The sequence below is a fragment of the Myotis myotis genome, unplaced genomic scaffold (assembly GCF_014108235.1).
Source record: "Myotis myotis isolate mMyoMyo1 unplaced genomic scaffold, mMyoMyo1.p scaffold_m19_p_15, whole genome shotgun sequence".
In the NCBI taxonomy this organism is placed as follows: domain Eukaryota; kingdom Metazoa; phylum Chordata; class Mammalia; order Chiroptera; family Vespertilionidae; genus Myotis; species Myotis myotis.
In genome coordinates this window covers 27,415,037-27,432,138 of record NW_023416319.1, presented here as the reverse complement: position 1 = coordinate 27,432,138, position 17,102 = coordinate 27,415,037, and the positions used below count along the sequence as shown (strand labels likewise).

Below are 17,102 nucleotides of genomic sequence, written 5' to 3'. Positions count from 1 at the left end.
CAATTAGGTAAACATTTATTCATTAGAAATAATGAAAATCTAAACAAGACAATTATTAGAGAATTTTTATATATTTTTATTATTTCCCCTTTTCTTCTATAATCTACCTTTCTTTTATAGACTTTTGTTAAAATTTACTAACATTTCTAAAATTTACTAAAAAATGTTATGTATCCATCCAATAGATGGCAGATAGAATAAATTCAATTACTCTCCATTGTTTCGTTTTGTTTGACATGTAACATGCACAGGCTAGAGCTTCATTCAGCTGCCGACTATCACCTGCAGAGGTGATAACATACCATTTCCTGGGTCCACTCCAAACCAGTTGAATCGGAATCTCTCTAGGGATGGGGAGGGTGATGCCCAAGTACAGGTGATGATAATGGGAGGCCAGGTAGGGAGTCTGTTCTTTCTCCATAGCTCCTGCATCTCATACCAGTTGGCAGCTGGCTTTGACTAAACCTGTTCTTAATCCTTTAGTGCCAGTGTGAAGTATGTTTTAACAGGGCTACAATATTTTGAAGATAAAGCCCTCTCTCACTCATGCACGGTTAGCAAGGTATTGCAAGCCACAGTTAAGGAATTCGCGAAAACTGAACACACTCTGAGCAGATTGCAGTGAACTTGTTTTTTAGAGCATGATAAAATAGAGGAATAAGAGATTTAATAGAGTGAATATTACTTGCTAAAATTTAGCAACGTTTGCAGTTCAGTCTCAAAGTCCTATTTTGACAAGACGTGCATAGGTTAATGCTTCTCTCCTGTCTTTTCTTGTGTAATTTCCTGTGTCAAGCTAAATTCCAGGGATTGTTGACATGTAAAGGCAAATAAATGGTAAAATGTCTTCTAAGGCAGGTAAAATGTATCTCTATGATATTTACTTAATGAGAGCATGCTAAAAATCTGGAGGTATTTCTACTAGACCATAAATTTTGCAATATTTTAAGAACTTTAAAATGATAATAGATTTATTTTTTATTCTATTTGAAATTACTTATTCCTCAAAAAGAAAGATTTCTAGCTGTCAGAATTATTTCGCAAGAATGATGATCTGTGGGCCAGATGAATGTGCTTAACTTTCCCAAGAGTGTGTGTATCTTTCTTTTAAAATGAGATTGTGTGTGATGCCTGATATTGAATCATAAAAATTAAAAAAAAAAAATTTAAGAAGTTGGGAGAACATGGCTCCTCAACACCTGCATGTTTATAATGCCCTGATTTAATTCAGGTGTGTGTTGTGTGTGCATATGCAAGTACATAGACAAGGACATAGCCTATATACCAAGAGTTCAGTGTATGTTAGCTACATTTTGTTCTTATTTGAAATCTTTTCAAAGTTTGCCACAAGAGACAAAAGTCAAAAAAATTTGTTTATTTGTTTTGCCTTTTCTAATCACTGAAGATGACCATACATTATTTAAATGACACGTTTACAAACTATATTTTTGTGTGTGTGAATTGACTGCTCATGTTCTTTGCTCTTTTGTTCACTGATTTGTGAGTCTATTTTTTATTTTAAAGTACTCTTTGCATATTACAAATAATTCTCTGTATTTGTACAAATAGCAATCACTTTCTCCCAGTCCGTGGCTTCTTTTTAACTTTATTTGCCATTATCGATGTTTGTAACTTTTATGCAGTCAAATCTGTTCATCTTTTATATTTATGGCTCTTGATATGCTTGGTTAGGAAGCCCTTCTGCTTCACAAGACTACAAAAATATTCTCCCATATTATCTCCTAGTAGTTACACAATGGTTTTAAAGGTTAATTCGTCAATGCACTTAGAATTTTGGGGATATGTTGTAAGACGGTATGCCAACTTTATCTTTTTGTCAAATTGTGTAAGATATTTATATGATTTGAAATAGCACCTATGGGAAAATTCCAATATAAACAATACAATGGGTCTAGATTTTTTTCTATCACATTAATCTACTTGTTCATTTCTGTGCCTATTTCTGTTTTAACTTTTGATTAGGCTGGTTCCAAATAATTCTGTATTTTTAATACATTTTGTGGCATTTATTGCACATTTTTTTTCTCCCAAGTGAACTTTAAATTTCTTTTGTTTTTTTTTAAAAAAAATCTTTATTTTTGAAAGCATTACATATGTCCCCTTTTTTCCCCATTGACCTAATCTAGCCCACCCTTGCCCCCCACCCCAGGCCTTCACCACCCTATTGTATGTGTCCATGGGTTATGCATATATGCATATAAGTTCTTTGGTTGATCTCCTCCCACCCACCCACCCTCCCCCACCTTCTCCTGAGATTTCACAATCTGTTCCATGCTTCAATGTCTCTGAATCTATTTTGAACTTTAGAATCAACTTTTGTAATTTCAAAATAATTTTATTAGAACTTAAATTGGTATTGCATTAGATTAATAATTTTGGAAGAACTAATGTTTCCCACATTTATCCAGGCTTTCAGATCCTTGAGTAGAATTTTATAATTTTCTTCATATAAATTTTGGATATTTTGCATTACGTTTATTCATATTTATTTTGCTTTATTTATACCGTTCAGATTTTTTTATTACGTTTGTTATTTCAGTTTAAATAGGGAACATTTACTTTATAACTGTCTTTTTGTAGTATTCTTTTATTAATTCTAATAGTTTTGTATAGTTGATTTGTTTTTAATGAAAATGAATGATTGCAATGTTTGACTATTAAGCATAATATTTTCTTCATAATTCGGATAGATGTTCTTTATCAATATAAAAATGTTTTCTTTTATTTCTAACTTACTATGAGTTTGGGGTTTTTAATCCAATAGTGGGTGTTGAATTTTGTTAAGTGCCACTTTTACATTTACTGGGATGATAATATGTATTTTCTTTCATATCAATGAAGTAAATTAAACTAATAGAATTACTAATATTGGATAATCATTATATCCTTGTAATAAACCCATCATGTTATTGTATATTAGTACTTTGTTACTTTGTTCTATACAGGTCATATCTATAGTTATATGTAATATTGGTGGATAGTTTTAAGTTTGTGATATGTGTGTCTGGCCTTCTATCAGACATATGATAAATAAGCCTATAGATAATTTCATAAGTTTTCCATTTATCCTATGCTTCAAAAGGCTTTATGTGATAAAAGAATTATTTGTTTCTTAAATGATTTATACAATTTGCCTAATAAAACCATCTGGACCTTGTGTTATTTGAGAGGAGAGCATTGAATTTTTAAATATAGTTTATTATTCAAATTTTTAATTTACCCTTGAGGTAATTTCGAGAATTCACACTTTTTTAGATAATTGTCTACTACATATATTTTTCAATTTATTGATAAAAATACTTTTCTTTAAAAGTCTCTCAATCTGTGCTTATATTCATTTTTCCCTCATTTTAAAAGTTCTCCTTCATACCTTGTCGAGATTGCCAGAGAAGCGTGCTAAGTTGCCAATCTTTTCAATCAGCTCTTACATTTATTTATCAAGTCTACAGATTTTTCTTTTTTTTTAAATTTTATCTTTGACTTATTCTAATTTCTTTAGTCCAGTGGTCTGCAAACTGCAGCTCGGCAAACTGCAGCTCGCGAGCCACATGCGGCTCTTTGGCCCCTTGAGTGTGGCTCTTCCACAAAATACCGACTTCTGCGCATGGGCCACGAAGTTTCAATCGCACTGTATGTGCGCGCCCGCACGTGGTATTTTGTGGAAGAGCCACACTCAAGGGGCCAAAGAGCTGCATGTGGCTAGCGAGCTGCAGTTTGCCGACCACGGCTTTAGTCTATTTTGTTCTTTTCCTAGTTTCTTTAGTTTAATGCTTAGTTATATTATATTCAGCATTTTTTTGTTTTCTAATAAATGATACAGTTTCCTCATAAAAGAATCTTGGCCACATCTAATCATTTTTTATATGACTTGTTATCATTGACATTTATTTATTAATGTAATTTAACTTACCTTTTAATGATTAGAGTAAGAGTTGTATATTTTAGAAAGCTGAAAGTAGTTAGATAAGAATGATAACTATAATTTGTTAATCCGTCACCTAGCTATAACTAGTTAGCCTTTTATAATCAAAGTCTTTACAAATATAAAAATTAACGCAAATGAAATCAGACTATGCCTTCTGTTTTGTAGCCTTCCTTTCCTACTTGGTTATATTTCATGAATTATCTAAATCATTACATGTTCTACTATAACGTTATTTTTAAAATATTTTTATTGATTTCAGAAAGGAAGGGAGAGGGAGAGAGAGAAACATCAATGATGAGAGAGAATCATTGATCAGCTGCCTCCTGCATGCTCCCTACTGGGGTTCAAGCCCACAACCTGGGCATGTTCTCTGACCAGGAATCAAACCGTGACCTCCTGTTTCATAGGCCGACACTCAACCACTGAGCCATACTGGCCAGGCCATAACATCATTTGTATTGGCTGCAATGTACCACTACTTAATTCAAATATTTCTTCAGCATTGAATATTTTTGTTGTGCCTACTTTACATTACAACAGTAAGAGGCTCCGTGAGAGACAAACACACACTCAGGAACTTAAGGATTTTTCCAATCAAAAAATGAAAACAGATATATCTAACTAGATTAAATATTAAAGCCATCTGAACGAGGTTAAGATAATGCATTCAAAACTATCTCTCTATTCCTCTCAGACAATTGCTAGAGGTGAAAACAACCAGAGAACCACAGATGATGGCTCAGATGAGTCAACCACAGAAACAGAGAAGGAACAAAAAAGGGAGTATTTATTGAGCACGTTTGGTATACCAAACATCATGTTATGTGCTCTCATATTCAACATCCATGACCTCATTTATTTAATCCTTTGTTTAAAACAAAACAAAACAAAACTTCAAGTTAGGTGTTAGTGCCCCTATTCTTTTCTTAAAATAGGAAACAGGATCTCACAAAATTACAAATCCTGGTGGCAGAACTAAAATTTAAATGCAAGCCTGTCCTTCCCTAAAACTGTGGAACAACGTAAGATAAATATATCTGCTGTGAATTTCATTTCTTTATTTTGGGCCCTTTGTGTAATGTTTTTATGGCTACATTTTGGAATTTTATGTATGCATATATTCTGTTAATTGGGCTATGGTTCATGATGCATGACCAAATAAAGAACTAACACATTAATTTGCTTCCAAAATAAGCTCAAGACCAATTGCAAACATTTTCTAAAGAGAATAATAGAGCTAATTTATACTTCTTTATCAAGTAAGGCAAAGTAATATTTCCTCAGCACCATTTAGGCAAATGTATAACTTAGGTCATAAATCCTTCACAAACCATTTCAATATGATCTGGAACTCCTTCCATGTAAAATTCCCAGGAGATACTAGAAGGCTCAAATTCATGATAAAACCACTTGTTGGTTTTATGCATGTTGCATAAGAGTCATGTCCAGCCTACATCATGCAACGTCAGTGCAGAATAACACATTGGGAAAGACTGGTTTGGAGAGGTCCCAATGGCAAACATTATCCATTTGCAGTGTGTGGGGGGCACATTGCTAGTGCAAGCCCTACGTTCTCCCTGCTCAATTACAGAAGAGCACCTCTCCTCTGCTTACAGAGCCAGAAACTGTCTTTCTGCCCTAGCCAGTGTGGCTCAGTTCATTGAGCATCATCCTGTGCACCAAAAGGTTGATGGTTCGATTCCCATCAGCTCACATAATCAGGTTGTGATTTCAATCCCTGGTCTTATCAACATTTCTCTCTCACGTTGAAGTTTCTCTCTCTCTCTCTCTCCCTTCCTCTCTCTAAAATCAATAAAAATATTTTTTCAAAAGAAAAGAAACAGTCTTTCTTCCCATTCAGTTTCCCTATTTATCCTCTGTAGAAAAAATAATCAAATGAAATAAGTAATATAGAAACTATAATGTTAACAAAATTACTTCACTTCCTAACTCTAAATCATCTTAGATTTAGTATCCACTAAATGATATGTAGTGGATATTAAATTAATGTGTTTTCACCTTTTGGTTAAAGTTAAGAATAATTACTTTATTTAATTTTTAACCATGAGATCTAACTTCAGTTCTCTGTCTTTATCCTTCAGCATCTTTGTGTTCTTCTCTGTCTGTCATTCACGATTGCCATTTCTGCTTGGCTTTTCCAAACAATTCTTTCTTCACCCTTTAAGTGTGAAGAAAGAATGGACTCCTCTTACCTTTGCATCATGGACTTCTCTTACCTTTGTCTCATGTGTTGCCCAATTTACTATGTTGAGAGATTTTTTTAAAAAATACAGAAACTTGTTTTCCCACTTTTTTTATTCCCCTCGCTGTCAACTTGGGTTCCACTAGGCTAGGGCATGAAAATCTGCCAGGATTACCATAACTTCAGGCAAATCTACATAACAAATACCACTCCAAATTCTCTCCTCTTTCCCTTCCACAACTATAATATTAACAAAATTACTTCACTTCCTAACTCTAAATCATCTTGTGCAGTGCCTGATATGAGTGGGACCAATTTTTATGGACAAAAAAAGTGCTTTTCCTCTTCAGAGATCAGGGTTATAATTAAAGAGTAGCACATGATATACCCCTGATGGGTCTAGATTTGGAAATGTTGGATTTAAAAAGCCTTCCACCTGTTTCTCTCTTCCAGCTTTCTTCTTATTTCTGTTTCCCTGACAACCTGAGCCAGGACCCACTGGTCCCTGAGGGCCTCAGGGTCAAAAGTCAGGAACAGTAGCTCTGACCTTGCCCAACAGTGAACTCTGGAAATTTCTATTGAGTATTCTCAATCAAGTGCTGAGGTGAGCTGTTCATTCCGCTCCACCTATGATTTCAGGAAGGCAGAAATCATGAACCCCTGATAACTTCTAGCTCCTTCTTTTTCTTGACCACAGAGGCACTAAAGTTGCAACTATAAAACCAAAAACATGTTAAGAAGAAAAAATGTAAAGGCAAATGTCAACTCTATTTTTCAATCTCTTTGCTTTCCTAAAATTTTACTTTTCTGTCTCACACAAAAGTGATAATATATTCATAAATGCAGAAAAACCTTTCAAGTCACTTTCTCACATGAAGCAAGTTTATTCCAGGATAGAATTTTCTGGAAGTGACTACAACAAGAATACTAAGTATTAGGAGATCAGATGCAGATTCATTTTATTGTAATTTCTCAAATGCTGATCCAAAGTCTCCCTTTTCTTCCACAAGTATTTATTGAGCACTTAACACATGTCAAAAGATCAGTATAGTAAGTCCTCACTTAACATCATGGATAGGTTCTTGGAAACTGTGATTTTATACAAAATGACTTACAATGGATCCAATTTTACCACAGGCTAATTGATATAAACAAGAGTTGTAAATTCCCACAGCATATTTCTGGTCACAAAAGCAACCAAACTTCTAAATAAATTCCCAACCCTTCTAATAGTAAACATAGAAATAAATGTAAGTTACATTGCAATCAAATCTAGAAGAATCGGTAGGGTTAATACAGTGGAGAGAGGAGATGTGAGAAAGGAAGGGAAGGTCATTCCAAGCACAGAGCCCTAGATTATCAGAAAGGGTGGTAATCCCCAGGGTATATGAATGACATTGGGAGGGATTCTAGGATCTAGCCCTGAAGAAACAGGATATCATGCCAAGAACATGGGACTTGATCCTCCCTTCCTGCAAGTAATTCTACACCTTGGAATTAGAGATTAATTAGAATCATAATTAAAATAATAGCCAACACTTACTGGGAAATTATTAAATACCAGGAACCACTTTATTTTTTTATTTTTTTTAAATATATTTTATTGATTTTTTACAGAGAGGAAGGGAGAGAGAGAGTCAGAAACATCGATGAGAGAGAAACATCGATCAGCTGCCTCCTGCACATCTCCCACTGGGGATGTGCTCGCAACCCAGGTACACGCCCTTGACCGGAATCGAACCTGGGACCCTTCTGTCCGCAGGCCGACGCTCTATCCACTGAGCCAAACCGGTTTTGGCAGGAACCACTTTAAATGTATTTTAAATGTATTCATATTTAATCCTCATACCAACCCTGTGAAGTAGACACTATTATCACCCTAATTTTATAGGTAAGGAAACTGAGGCTCAGAGAGTTTCCCTTGGGATAGAGGCAGAAGAACAAAAGATGGGAACAATATTATTTAGCACCTATGGTGGTGAGTATAAATTTGAACAAAACATTCCTTTGCTATGAAAAAAAAAGCACTTTCTTAGAGGATGGGGAAACATTGATCACAGATTAATAAAAATTAGTAGAGCTAAAGGAGACCCCCCTGGTTTTTCACATCATTATCCCTGCCCTCACACCATTTTCAGAGTGAACATAAGGAAGAAGGAGAAGAAAGAAAATTATACAAGGAAGTGCTGTCTTCTCCTGCAGGCCCCTTCTGGGATTCCTACACTGCTTTTCTCTCCAACATCATTTTAGTAGTAACAATAGTAAGTCATGTCATGTGGACATGCTTGCGTAGGCAAGACCTAAAGTAAACACTTCGTGGGTGTTTTCTCATATGATCTTCACAGCAGCATGGTTCACAACCTGCTTGTTAGCCAGTTCACAAGGGAGGAAACTGATGCTTGGGTAGGGCTGGGGTGGTGTCCTCATTATTATCTGTAAAATTGCCTGTGACCTTACTCCATCCAACTTTCATTCCTTTTTTTTTTTTTTTTAAAATATATTTTATTGATTCTTTACAGAGAGGAAGGGAGAGAGATAGAGAGCCAGAAACATCGATGAGAGAGAAACATCGATCAGCCGCCTCCCGCACATCCCCCACTGGGGATATGCCCGCAACCCAGGCACATGACCCTGACCGGAATCGAACCCGGGACCCCTCAGTCCGCAGGCTGACGCTCCATCCACTGAGCCAAACCGGTTTCGGCCAACTTTCATTCCTTTGCCCCTTTCTTCTCTCAGCCACTCTCACCTGGATAACAGTATTGTTCCACCAGTCAGTGGAATTTTTTACTGAAGAATCTCTGAATTGAGAAGCTGAGGTGCTTGGTGATCATGTTGCCTCTCTATTTTTCCTTTTTATATTTTATATGCCTATGCTGATTACTATATACCTATGCCTAGCACTGATTATATACCAGGAAATCGTCCGCCGTCCATTCAATATATTGACCTATACAATACAAAGACCCTCAGAGAAATACCATTACCTCCTAAGCCAAGGATACTGAGATACCAAGAGGAGAAGGAACTTTCCCAGAATACACAGTAAGAATCAGAATGAGGATCTGAACCCAGAATGTCCTGCTCTGGGATCGATGTTCCTATTCAGGCTTCATCTTACATGACTTAGCAGGATTAGCACACCTGATCACTCAATTGTTCCCCCAAATCCTTTCTTCACTTGGCTTCCAATACACCTTACTCACCTGGTTCTTGTCCTACCTTTCTGGCTATCCCATCCCATTCTCCTTTGCTAGTTCTTCCATGTCTCCCTGACTTCCAAAAGCTGGAGTGCCCCAGAGATCAGTCCTTGGACCTGTTTTCTACACTCAGTCCTTAGATGACCTCATCCAATGTTACAGCTTAAATAGCTCTATGTAAATAGCTTACAAATCAATATGTCCTGTCTGGAACTCTCCCGTAAAATTCAGACTCATATATCTAACTGTCCACTCAACCTCTCTACTAATGGCTATCTAATGGCATCTCAAAATCAGCGTGCCTATGGCTGATTACTGCTTCTCTTCCATGAAATTGCTGCTCCCAAACTCAGTTAATGACAACTCTGCTTTTAAAGTTGTCTAGGCCAAAAATTGGGATGTCAACCGTGACTCCTCATTTTTTCTCACAACACATTCATCTGTAAACTATATCCAAGATTTGACCATTTTTCATCACCTCTCCCCACTATCACAAGATAATAGTCCAAGCCACGATTATCTTGCCTAGATGTTGCAATAATTTTTAACTGGTCTCCCTGCTTCTCCCCGTCACTCCCCTGGCAACTTGAGTGAGAGAAGTGGGGCATCACCGTGAATGTAAAATTTAAGAAATATCAAAACTCAGTAATGAAGACAAAAGACATTTTAATGTAATATTTTAAAAATATGTTTGTATTGATTTCAGAGAGGAAGGCAGAGGGAAAGAGAGATAGAAACATCAATAATGAGAGAGAATCATTGATCATATGCCTCCTGCAAACCCCACACTGGGGATCGAGCCCACAACCTGGGCAAGTGACCTGACCAGGAATCAAACCGTGACCTCCTAGTTCATAGATCGACGCTCAACCACTGAGCTGTGATATTTTTTAAAAACTCATAATTTAAACTAGCAAATTTTTAAATAAAAACAGGACCTGTGTTTGCATTACTCACCTCCTTTTCCTCACCTTAGTCCCGGTACCACTTGACTCCCTTCAATGTTCTCTCAACAGTTACAGTGATTCTGTTAAAACTTAAGTAAAATCTTGTCAATTGTCTGGCTTCACTTCTCAGATCAAAATCCAAAGCCCTTCTCATGATGTACTAGTAGAAGGTCCTACATGACCTGGTCCACCATTATCTCCCAAACCCCAACTCCCACCTCTCTCCTCACGCACTCAGCTTTATCTCCACATGGGCCTCCTCACTATTTCACCAGCAAGCCCCAGCACCTGCCAGGCCCACTGCCTTGAATGCTCTCTCCCAAATACATCCCTCACTTCACCCAGTTCTCTTCCCAAATTCACTCTATCTAAACCATACTATCTGAAAATGTCATCCCCCACACTACATATTTCACTTTCTATTCCTCTTCTCATTTTTATTTTTTGTTCACAGAAATTATCATAAGCACACTGCATATATCACTAATTTGTTTATTGTCATAACCACTTTACAACTCCATCAACTACTATAAAGCTGAGATTTTAGGGAGAGAGGGGTTTGTGTTGTTCTCTGTTATATCCCTGTGTCTCAAAAATTGCTTGGGTAATAGTAGGTACTCAGTAAATAATTTTTGAATGAATAGTGATAAATAGTCATGAATGCTTTCCTTTAGCTCCAATGGTCTTACAGCCTGCTATATATAGGTTGTGGATCTACTGCCTCAATAAATTACATCAGGAACTATCTGTAAAATGCAGCTGCCGAAGATCTGAAGAATTCACAAGGTGCTAAATTAGATAACATATTGCAAAACCTTTGTTTCAAATTGACCAATTTTTGAAACAAAAGTTTGACTTGCCTAAAAAAACATTTATCTGGGATTCAGGTTCAATGTTGGGAGAGCGATTTGTTTTTGAAGATCAAGTTTCTCTTATGGCAAATTCTGAATTTTATTTCAATGTTCTGATTTCCAATGACTTGACATTATATTAAGATGCCATACAGATTTTCTTAATAATTTCAAAGTGAATCTAAATGTAATCAAAAGGCTTTTCTGATGTAAAGTATCTTTGATCCCCTTTGCTAATTATTAACCAAAACTAAAGATAGGTGTTGTAAATAAAACTTGTTTCACCACGAACTGTTATCTTTTGATAGAAAAGATGAAGTTCAGCAAAGAGCAAATCTACAACTTGGCCAAAAAACAACAGACTTTGCCTACCAACATCTGTAAGACACTCATGACTAACCTCATCAGACCCAAGTCCATTTATGGCCTCCTTGCTTTGGCAGGTTAAATTCAGCACTGTGGGAGAGTTTGAGAGTGTCCCGATGAAAAAAAAACAATTTTAGTAACATTTGGGAACAGGGCAAGAATTAGATTTGTCTTAAAGGCTAATTTTCTTTATAAATCTTCAAAATCCTTTTTGTAGGTTTATGTTTTTAAGAGGATTTATATTTTTTGTAGAGGTTTTATGACTGTATTCACCAGCAGGTTGGGATTATAGAGTGAAAACAGGTCTCATTTCCCCCTACCTTGTAGTGTCCAGAGAAAGAGCATTTATACTATAAATGTGTCTAGAAAGTGACATGTCCCTCCCTGGATTGCTACACATATACCAAATCACCACTGTAATTCATAAAGATTCCCTTCAATTTGTTGTAGCCAAGATGTGAAGTTAGGATTTATTTTTCTCTTTAAATCACTCCAGTTTGCAAAGTACAGATACAGAAAGGGGTATGTTAGCCTGCTGCCCATAAAACTCAATGCCCTAAAACTGGGCAGGGGATGGGGCTGACATACAGACAGCACTAAGGAAATACTCCTAAAGAGAGTGAGTGAGTGAAGACTGACTTGACCTGGGTCAGTAGCAAGCAAGACTAGAAAGGGCAAGGGCAAGAATGGCCATGCGTATGTGAAGAGCATAAAACTGTCTGTCCCTATAACACCTAATGGGTATTATCTTCCTGGAATCTCATTATTTCTTTCCTTTGGTTTTCTTAACTTTATTGAAAATGTTGTTTTCTAAATGATGCTCGTCTATTAGTTTGGGGCATTTTTTAATTCTACTATTTTAGTATATTTTAATTCTACATTTTACTGAAATGATCACCTCAGGTTCTTCATCTTTTTTTTTTTTTTTGTCGCCTATTTTTGGGGCCAGTTTTCTATTCATTAATGGTTCATTCATTCCAAATCTTTATTTTATTCTTCATTCATTGGGAATTTTTCAATGACAATCAAAACCAGTACGGGATATCTCAATGTGCAGGACAGAAAAAAAATTTAAAGGGCCTAGAGCAGCGGTTCTCAACCTGTGGGTCGCGACCCCTTTGGGGGTCGAATGACCCTTCCACAGGGGTCACCTAAGACCATCGGAAAACACATATATAATTACATATTGTTTTGTGACTCATCACTATGCTTTAATTATGTTCAATTTGTAACAATGAAATTGGGTGTCACCACAACATGAGGAACTGTACTAAAGGGTCGCGGCATTAGCAAGGTTGAGAACCACTGGCCTAGAGTCAAACACATTAGATTTGCATTTGATTCAAACCATCATAAAACACGTTTCCACTGTCTTGGTTGGCAGAGCACATTAAGCAGAGTGGAAACCCAGCACGGAACCTTCACTGAGCCATTCATGCTCTAACCCAGCAGGTGCGCTCCCATTATGCACGTGGGAGACTTCAGAACATCAACCACTGTAGCAGGGGCCTTCAGCACGGCCATATCCTTACCCTGGAAACCTGTGAATTGCAACAGCCATCACATTTGAAATTGGTTCAAATCTGTACCCAAACAGAAAGCATAGACTTTAATAAAATGCTGAAATTGCACCTTCATATCTACATAAACCCGGACATAAACTTCCATAGTTTCTTAGATTTTTACAAAGGGTTTTATGTCCTCTACTGAGTGGTCTGTGTGGTACATGATCCAGATGTTAGCAAGCCCTTTCAACATAACTCAAAAGGATCTATTATTGTTTTGTTAAAACCTAAGTGACATTTTTATTACATAAAGTAGTTTGCATGAGGACTTCTGTATTTGCCCCCAGTGCATCCTGTTCTAGAAATTTATCTTTGGAGAATATATATGCCTAAGCGACCATTACAACCTGTCCACCAAATGACCGGTCGACTGATCGACCAATTGCTGTAATGATGCACTGACCACCAGGGAGCAGATGCTCAATGCAGGTGCTACCCCCTGGTGGTCAGTGCGCTTCCACAGCCAAGCTCCTGTGACAGGCCAACCTCCCACAGTCCCTCCCCACAGCTGGCCAACCTCCTGCGCTCCCCACCCCTCCCCCTCTTCAGCCAGCCCTTATTGGCCTGTTCACTGGCCAGGCCGAGAGACCACAACGTGGATGAATTCGTGCCTCTAGTAAGAAGATAAATGTCTTAGTTAAACACACAGAATAGATAAATGAAGCTAACACTCTCAGGATCCTGATACCTTATTCTAGTTTACTGATTTAGTAATAGTGCCCTCCTTCCCACATCTGTGAGGACCTTTAATTGACAAAAGCTAATTTGTATCTGAGCATTTGGTGACATTCGCAGGTCACTGGATTGAGAATTACTGATCTGCATTCTAATTGGAGACGGGATACTACTCATTTTTGACTTCTAAATTTCAGCTAAAGTTGAACGTTTTTTTTAATCTCTTCCTTAATGAGGATGTGTAACTGGCCTTGTTTGTGTGGCTGTTAGTTGCTTTAACCCGATGTCTCATTTGCAGAGAATGTTTCCTAAAGATGTCCTTCATGAAAAGGACAAGTTTGGACGTGGCAACAGCAATTTACTTAATTTATCTTAAATTTGGTTTCAGTGAGCAACCCTAATTAACCTGATTTTTTGCTGATAATCACTCTCAATGGAATCAAATCACAAATCCGGGGATGGATTGAGCGGCACCCAGAAGGAAGCAGCCCTTCGCGCACTGGTCCAGCGCACAGGATATAGTCTGGTCCAGGTAGGAACTTCTTATGATGTCTGCTGAGACCCACAGGATTCAGTGCTGAGACATTGTACTCACAGTGGGAATATGAGTGGTCCTGAGATGCCAACTGGGAACAGTCAGTCATATAGCTCTTTAGATGGGGGAGGAAGTTGCATCATTTCAGTTTTGTAGGTGACCCTGCAGGTGGTGTTCTCTCTACACTGGGTTATCAACTCAACCGTAACTTATCATTTGAAAGCAGAATCAGTATCCACAGTCATAGAGACTATCACAGTTTTTAAAGGGAATATTAGTATATGAAAAGGCAGCTGGAATTTGCCACTCAAAGCTGTCGGTGAAAGTAGAACCAGACCAGTGTTTCAAGAATCATCAGAAAACAGACTACCTAGGCACTAACCTTAGTTTCCAGAGAGATCGTTGCAAATGTAGAAGGACTTCTAGGTGTGGGATTGAAGGACTGACTGTCTGGTCAGCCTAACTATTCCAGTTATTTCTCCTAACATCTACTCAATAGTTTAGGACAATATAGTAATTTTTCTCCATGTTCATCATTTTGAAAAAAAAATCCTAAATTGTCTATTCATAGATGTTAAGAATTACCTGTATATAATTATCTTTATGATAACCTCCTTTAGAGAGCTTTTGCTACCTTAAAAAGCAAGCTAGTATTCAACATAAATGATCTTATTTGAAGAAAAAATGTTCCTCTTTTTACAGCGAGGCAGAGTATTGTAATTCTCGGCGATTCAATTGTCTTTCACACCCACATAATTTTCCAACTTAACCAAACCTGTGCGTTGTTATAAATACCAGTGTCTATGTGGGTGACAATAAAACAGTCAACAGTGTCTCTTTATTACATGGCCCTTTGTCAGATTATTGCAAAATGTGCTACATTCAGTTTTCAATTAATCTTATAAGTCATGGCATGTTTTGTTCTAGATAATATAATGCTCAACATTGCTCCTAATTCTTCAACCTAATGAGAAGTGTTTAGTTAGGCTTTTTTAAGATTTCAGAAAATATTATTTCATGATAGACTTTTCAAAGTTTCATTTAAGTCAAGGGCAAAGGAGATACTAATGTATTATTAGGGCTTTTTTCATTCATTCAAAAATATATATGATATACTTACTGTATTTTCTAGACATTGTGGATACAGTTATTAAATAAAACAAAAATCATTGCCCTTAGGTGCTTAAATAGCTAGCTAGCAGTTATTAAATGTGAGACATTGTACTTACTGATATATGTATATTAACTCAGTATTCATAATTCTATACCAGTATTATCCCCACTTCACAGAAAGCACAAAGCAGTTAAACATCCCACTTAAGGCTCTGCAGTCACAAGCTGGGTTCTTAGCTTCCAAACTGTTCTGCTAAATTACATTTCCACTAGACCAGTAGAGAAGGACTGGGCAGGGCCTACCATGCCACCGTAGGACATTCAGAATTTATCCTTTGTGCAAAGGAATGTTATTAAAGGGTCCAAAGCAGGGAATAACTTACAAGGATTCCTCTGGCTGGTTGAGGAGAATGGGTCACTGGGCATCCAGAATTCAAACAGGAAACCAGTTAGGGATTCAGTAGGTATTCCAGATCAGGCGTGGGCTAGGGACATTCTTTCATTTAATCTTTTCAATTCTGTGAGGTGGAGATTGATGGCCACATTTTATAGATGAGGGGAAGGTTGGATATCTGGAAGCTTTGAAGACCTCAAAGCCAGTACCATTTCTGTCCAACAACTGATTCAGCTGAACTTCTAACACCAGGTCTTCTATTTGGTTATTTAATGGTACCTGAAATGCATGTATTCTCTCACCATGAAGTAGAGAATATCCTATTTCACAAATGAAGTAACCAAGGCTTAGAGGCCATGACTTGGTCTGTTCAAACCCCCCCCCCCCACTTCCCTGAGTTTCTGCAGGAGCCCGCGCGCCCCCTGCTCCCCACACATCTCTCCGAGGCCTTTCTAAAACACATTTCACTGTGTGGGTCAGAGGCCAAAAACATATTTTATTTTATTTTTAATCCTCACCAAGGATATTTTTTCCCATTGATTTTTAGATAGAGTGGAAGGAAGGAGGGGAGAGAGAGAGATAAATATGTAAGAGAGACACATCAATCGGTTGCCTCTCGCCCATGTCCCAACAAGGATGGGGATCGAACCTACAACTGAGGTACATGACCTTGACTGGGGATCGAACCCACAACCCTTCAGTCTGCAGGCCTATACTCTAACCACTGAGAAAAACCAGCCAGGGCTCAAAAACCTTTCAGTGGCACATCACCATTTAGATAAGTCATGTTCCATGGCACTGAATCTAGAGTCCTCTGATCCCCCAAACGTCTATACTCCATGCTTGATCCCTCAGTCTACCTGGGACACTTCTACTCATTTTTTCAAGACCAAACTGGTGTTGCCCATCAGATCCTTTCCTGTCTAGCAAGTCAAGTGCTGTCTTGTCAGTGTTCCCACAGAAGCTTTCAGCATGGCTTGAGCAGACTGTAACTGACAGCACCTGTGGCCCTTCTCTCCGAGTGGAGAAGGCTCATTGTAGTAGAGTGTTCCCATTCTGCCTGTATGGACTGGCTGCTGGTGGAGGGCTCCCTGAGGTTGGCCAGGCTCTGGGGAGAGGGAAAGAGCCTCTAGTCCAGCTCTGTTGACTGTGGTCTGCCATCCACAGCCTTGGCCTGGGCACTAATATGTCTTGTACTTTAAAAAATTTCTGGAACTTCTTCCTTCCTTGCTGTTTTTTGAGGTCAAAGAGAATCCCTGCTGTTTTCTGTTTTGTGTTTATACATTGTGTCTAACAATAAAGCAAGA

At 37.7% G+C, this 17,102-nt stretch overlaps 1 protein-coding gene across 3 annotated transcripts in view; it reads left to right on the top strand.

Moving 5' to 3' along the window:
- A1CF (APOBEC1 complementation factor) overlaps positions 1–17,102 on the top strand; it is an 81,233-nt gene that overhangs the window by 11,752 nt on the left and 52,379 nt on the right. For 2 of the 3 annotated variants that reach the window (XM_036336756.1, XM_036336755.1), the window contains exon 2: positions 14,142–14,285. The exons of the other annotated variant lie outside the window; for it this stretch is intronic. In XM_036336756.1, coding sequence (XP_036192649.1) covers positions 14,187–14,285 — 99 coding nt within the window. In that variant the 5' untranslated portion in view covers positions 14,142–14,186. The remainder of the gene's footprint in view (positions 1–14,141; positions 14,286–17,102) is intronic. 3 annotated transcript variants of the gene reach the window in all.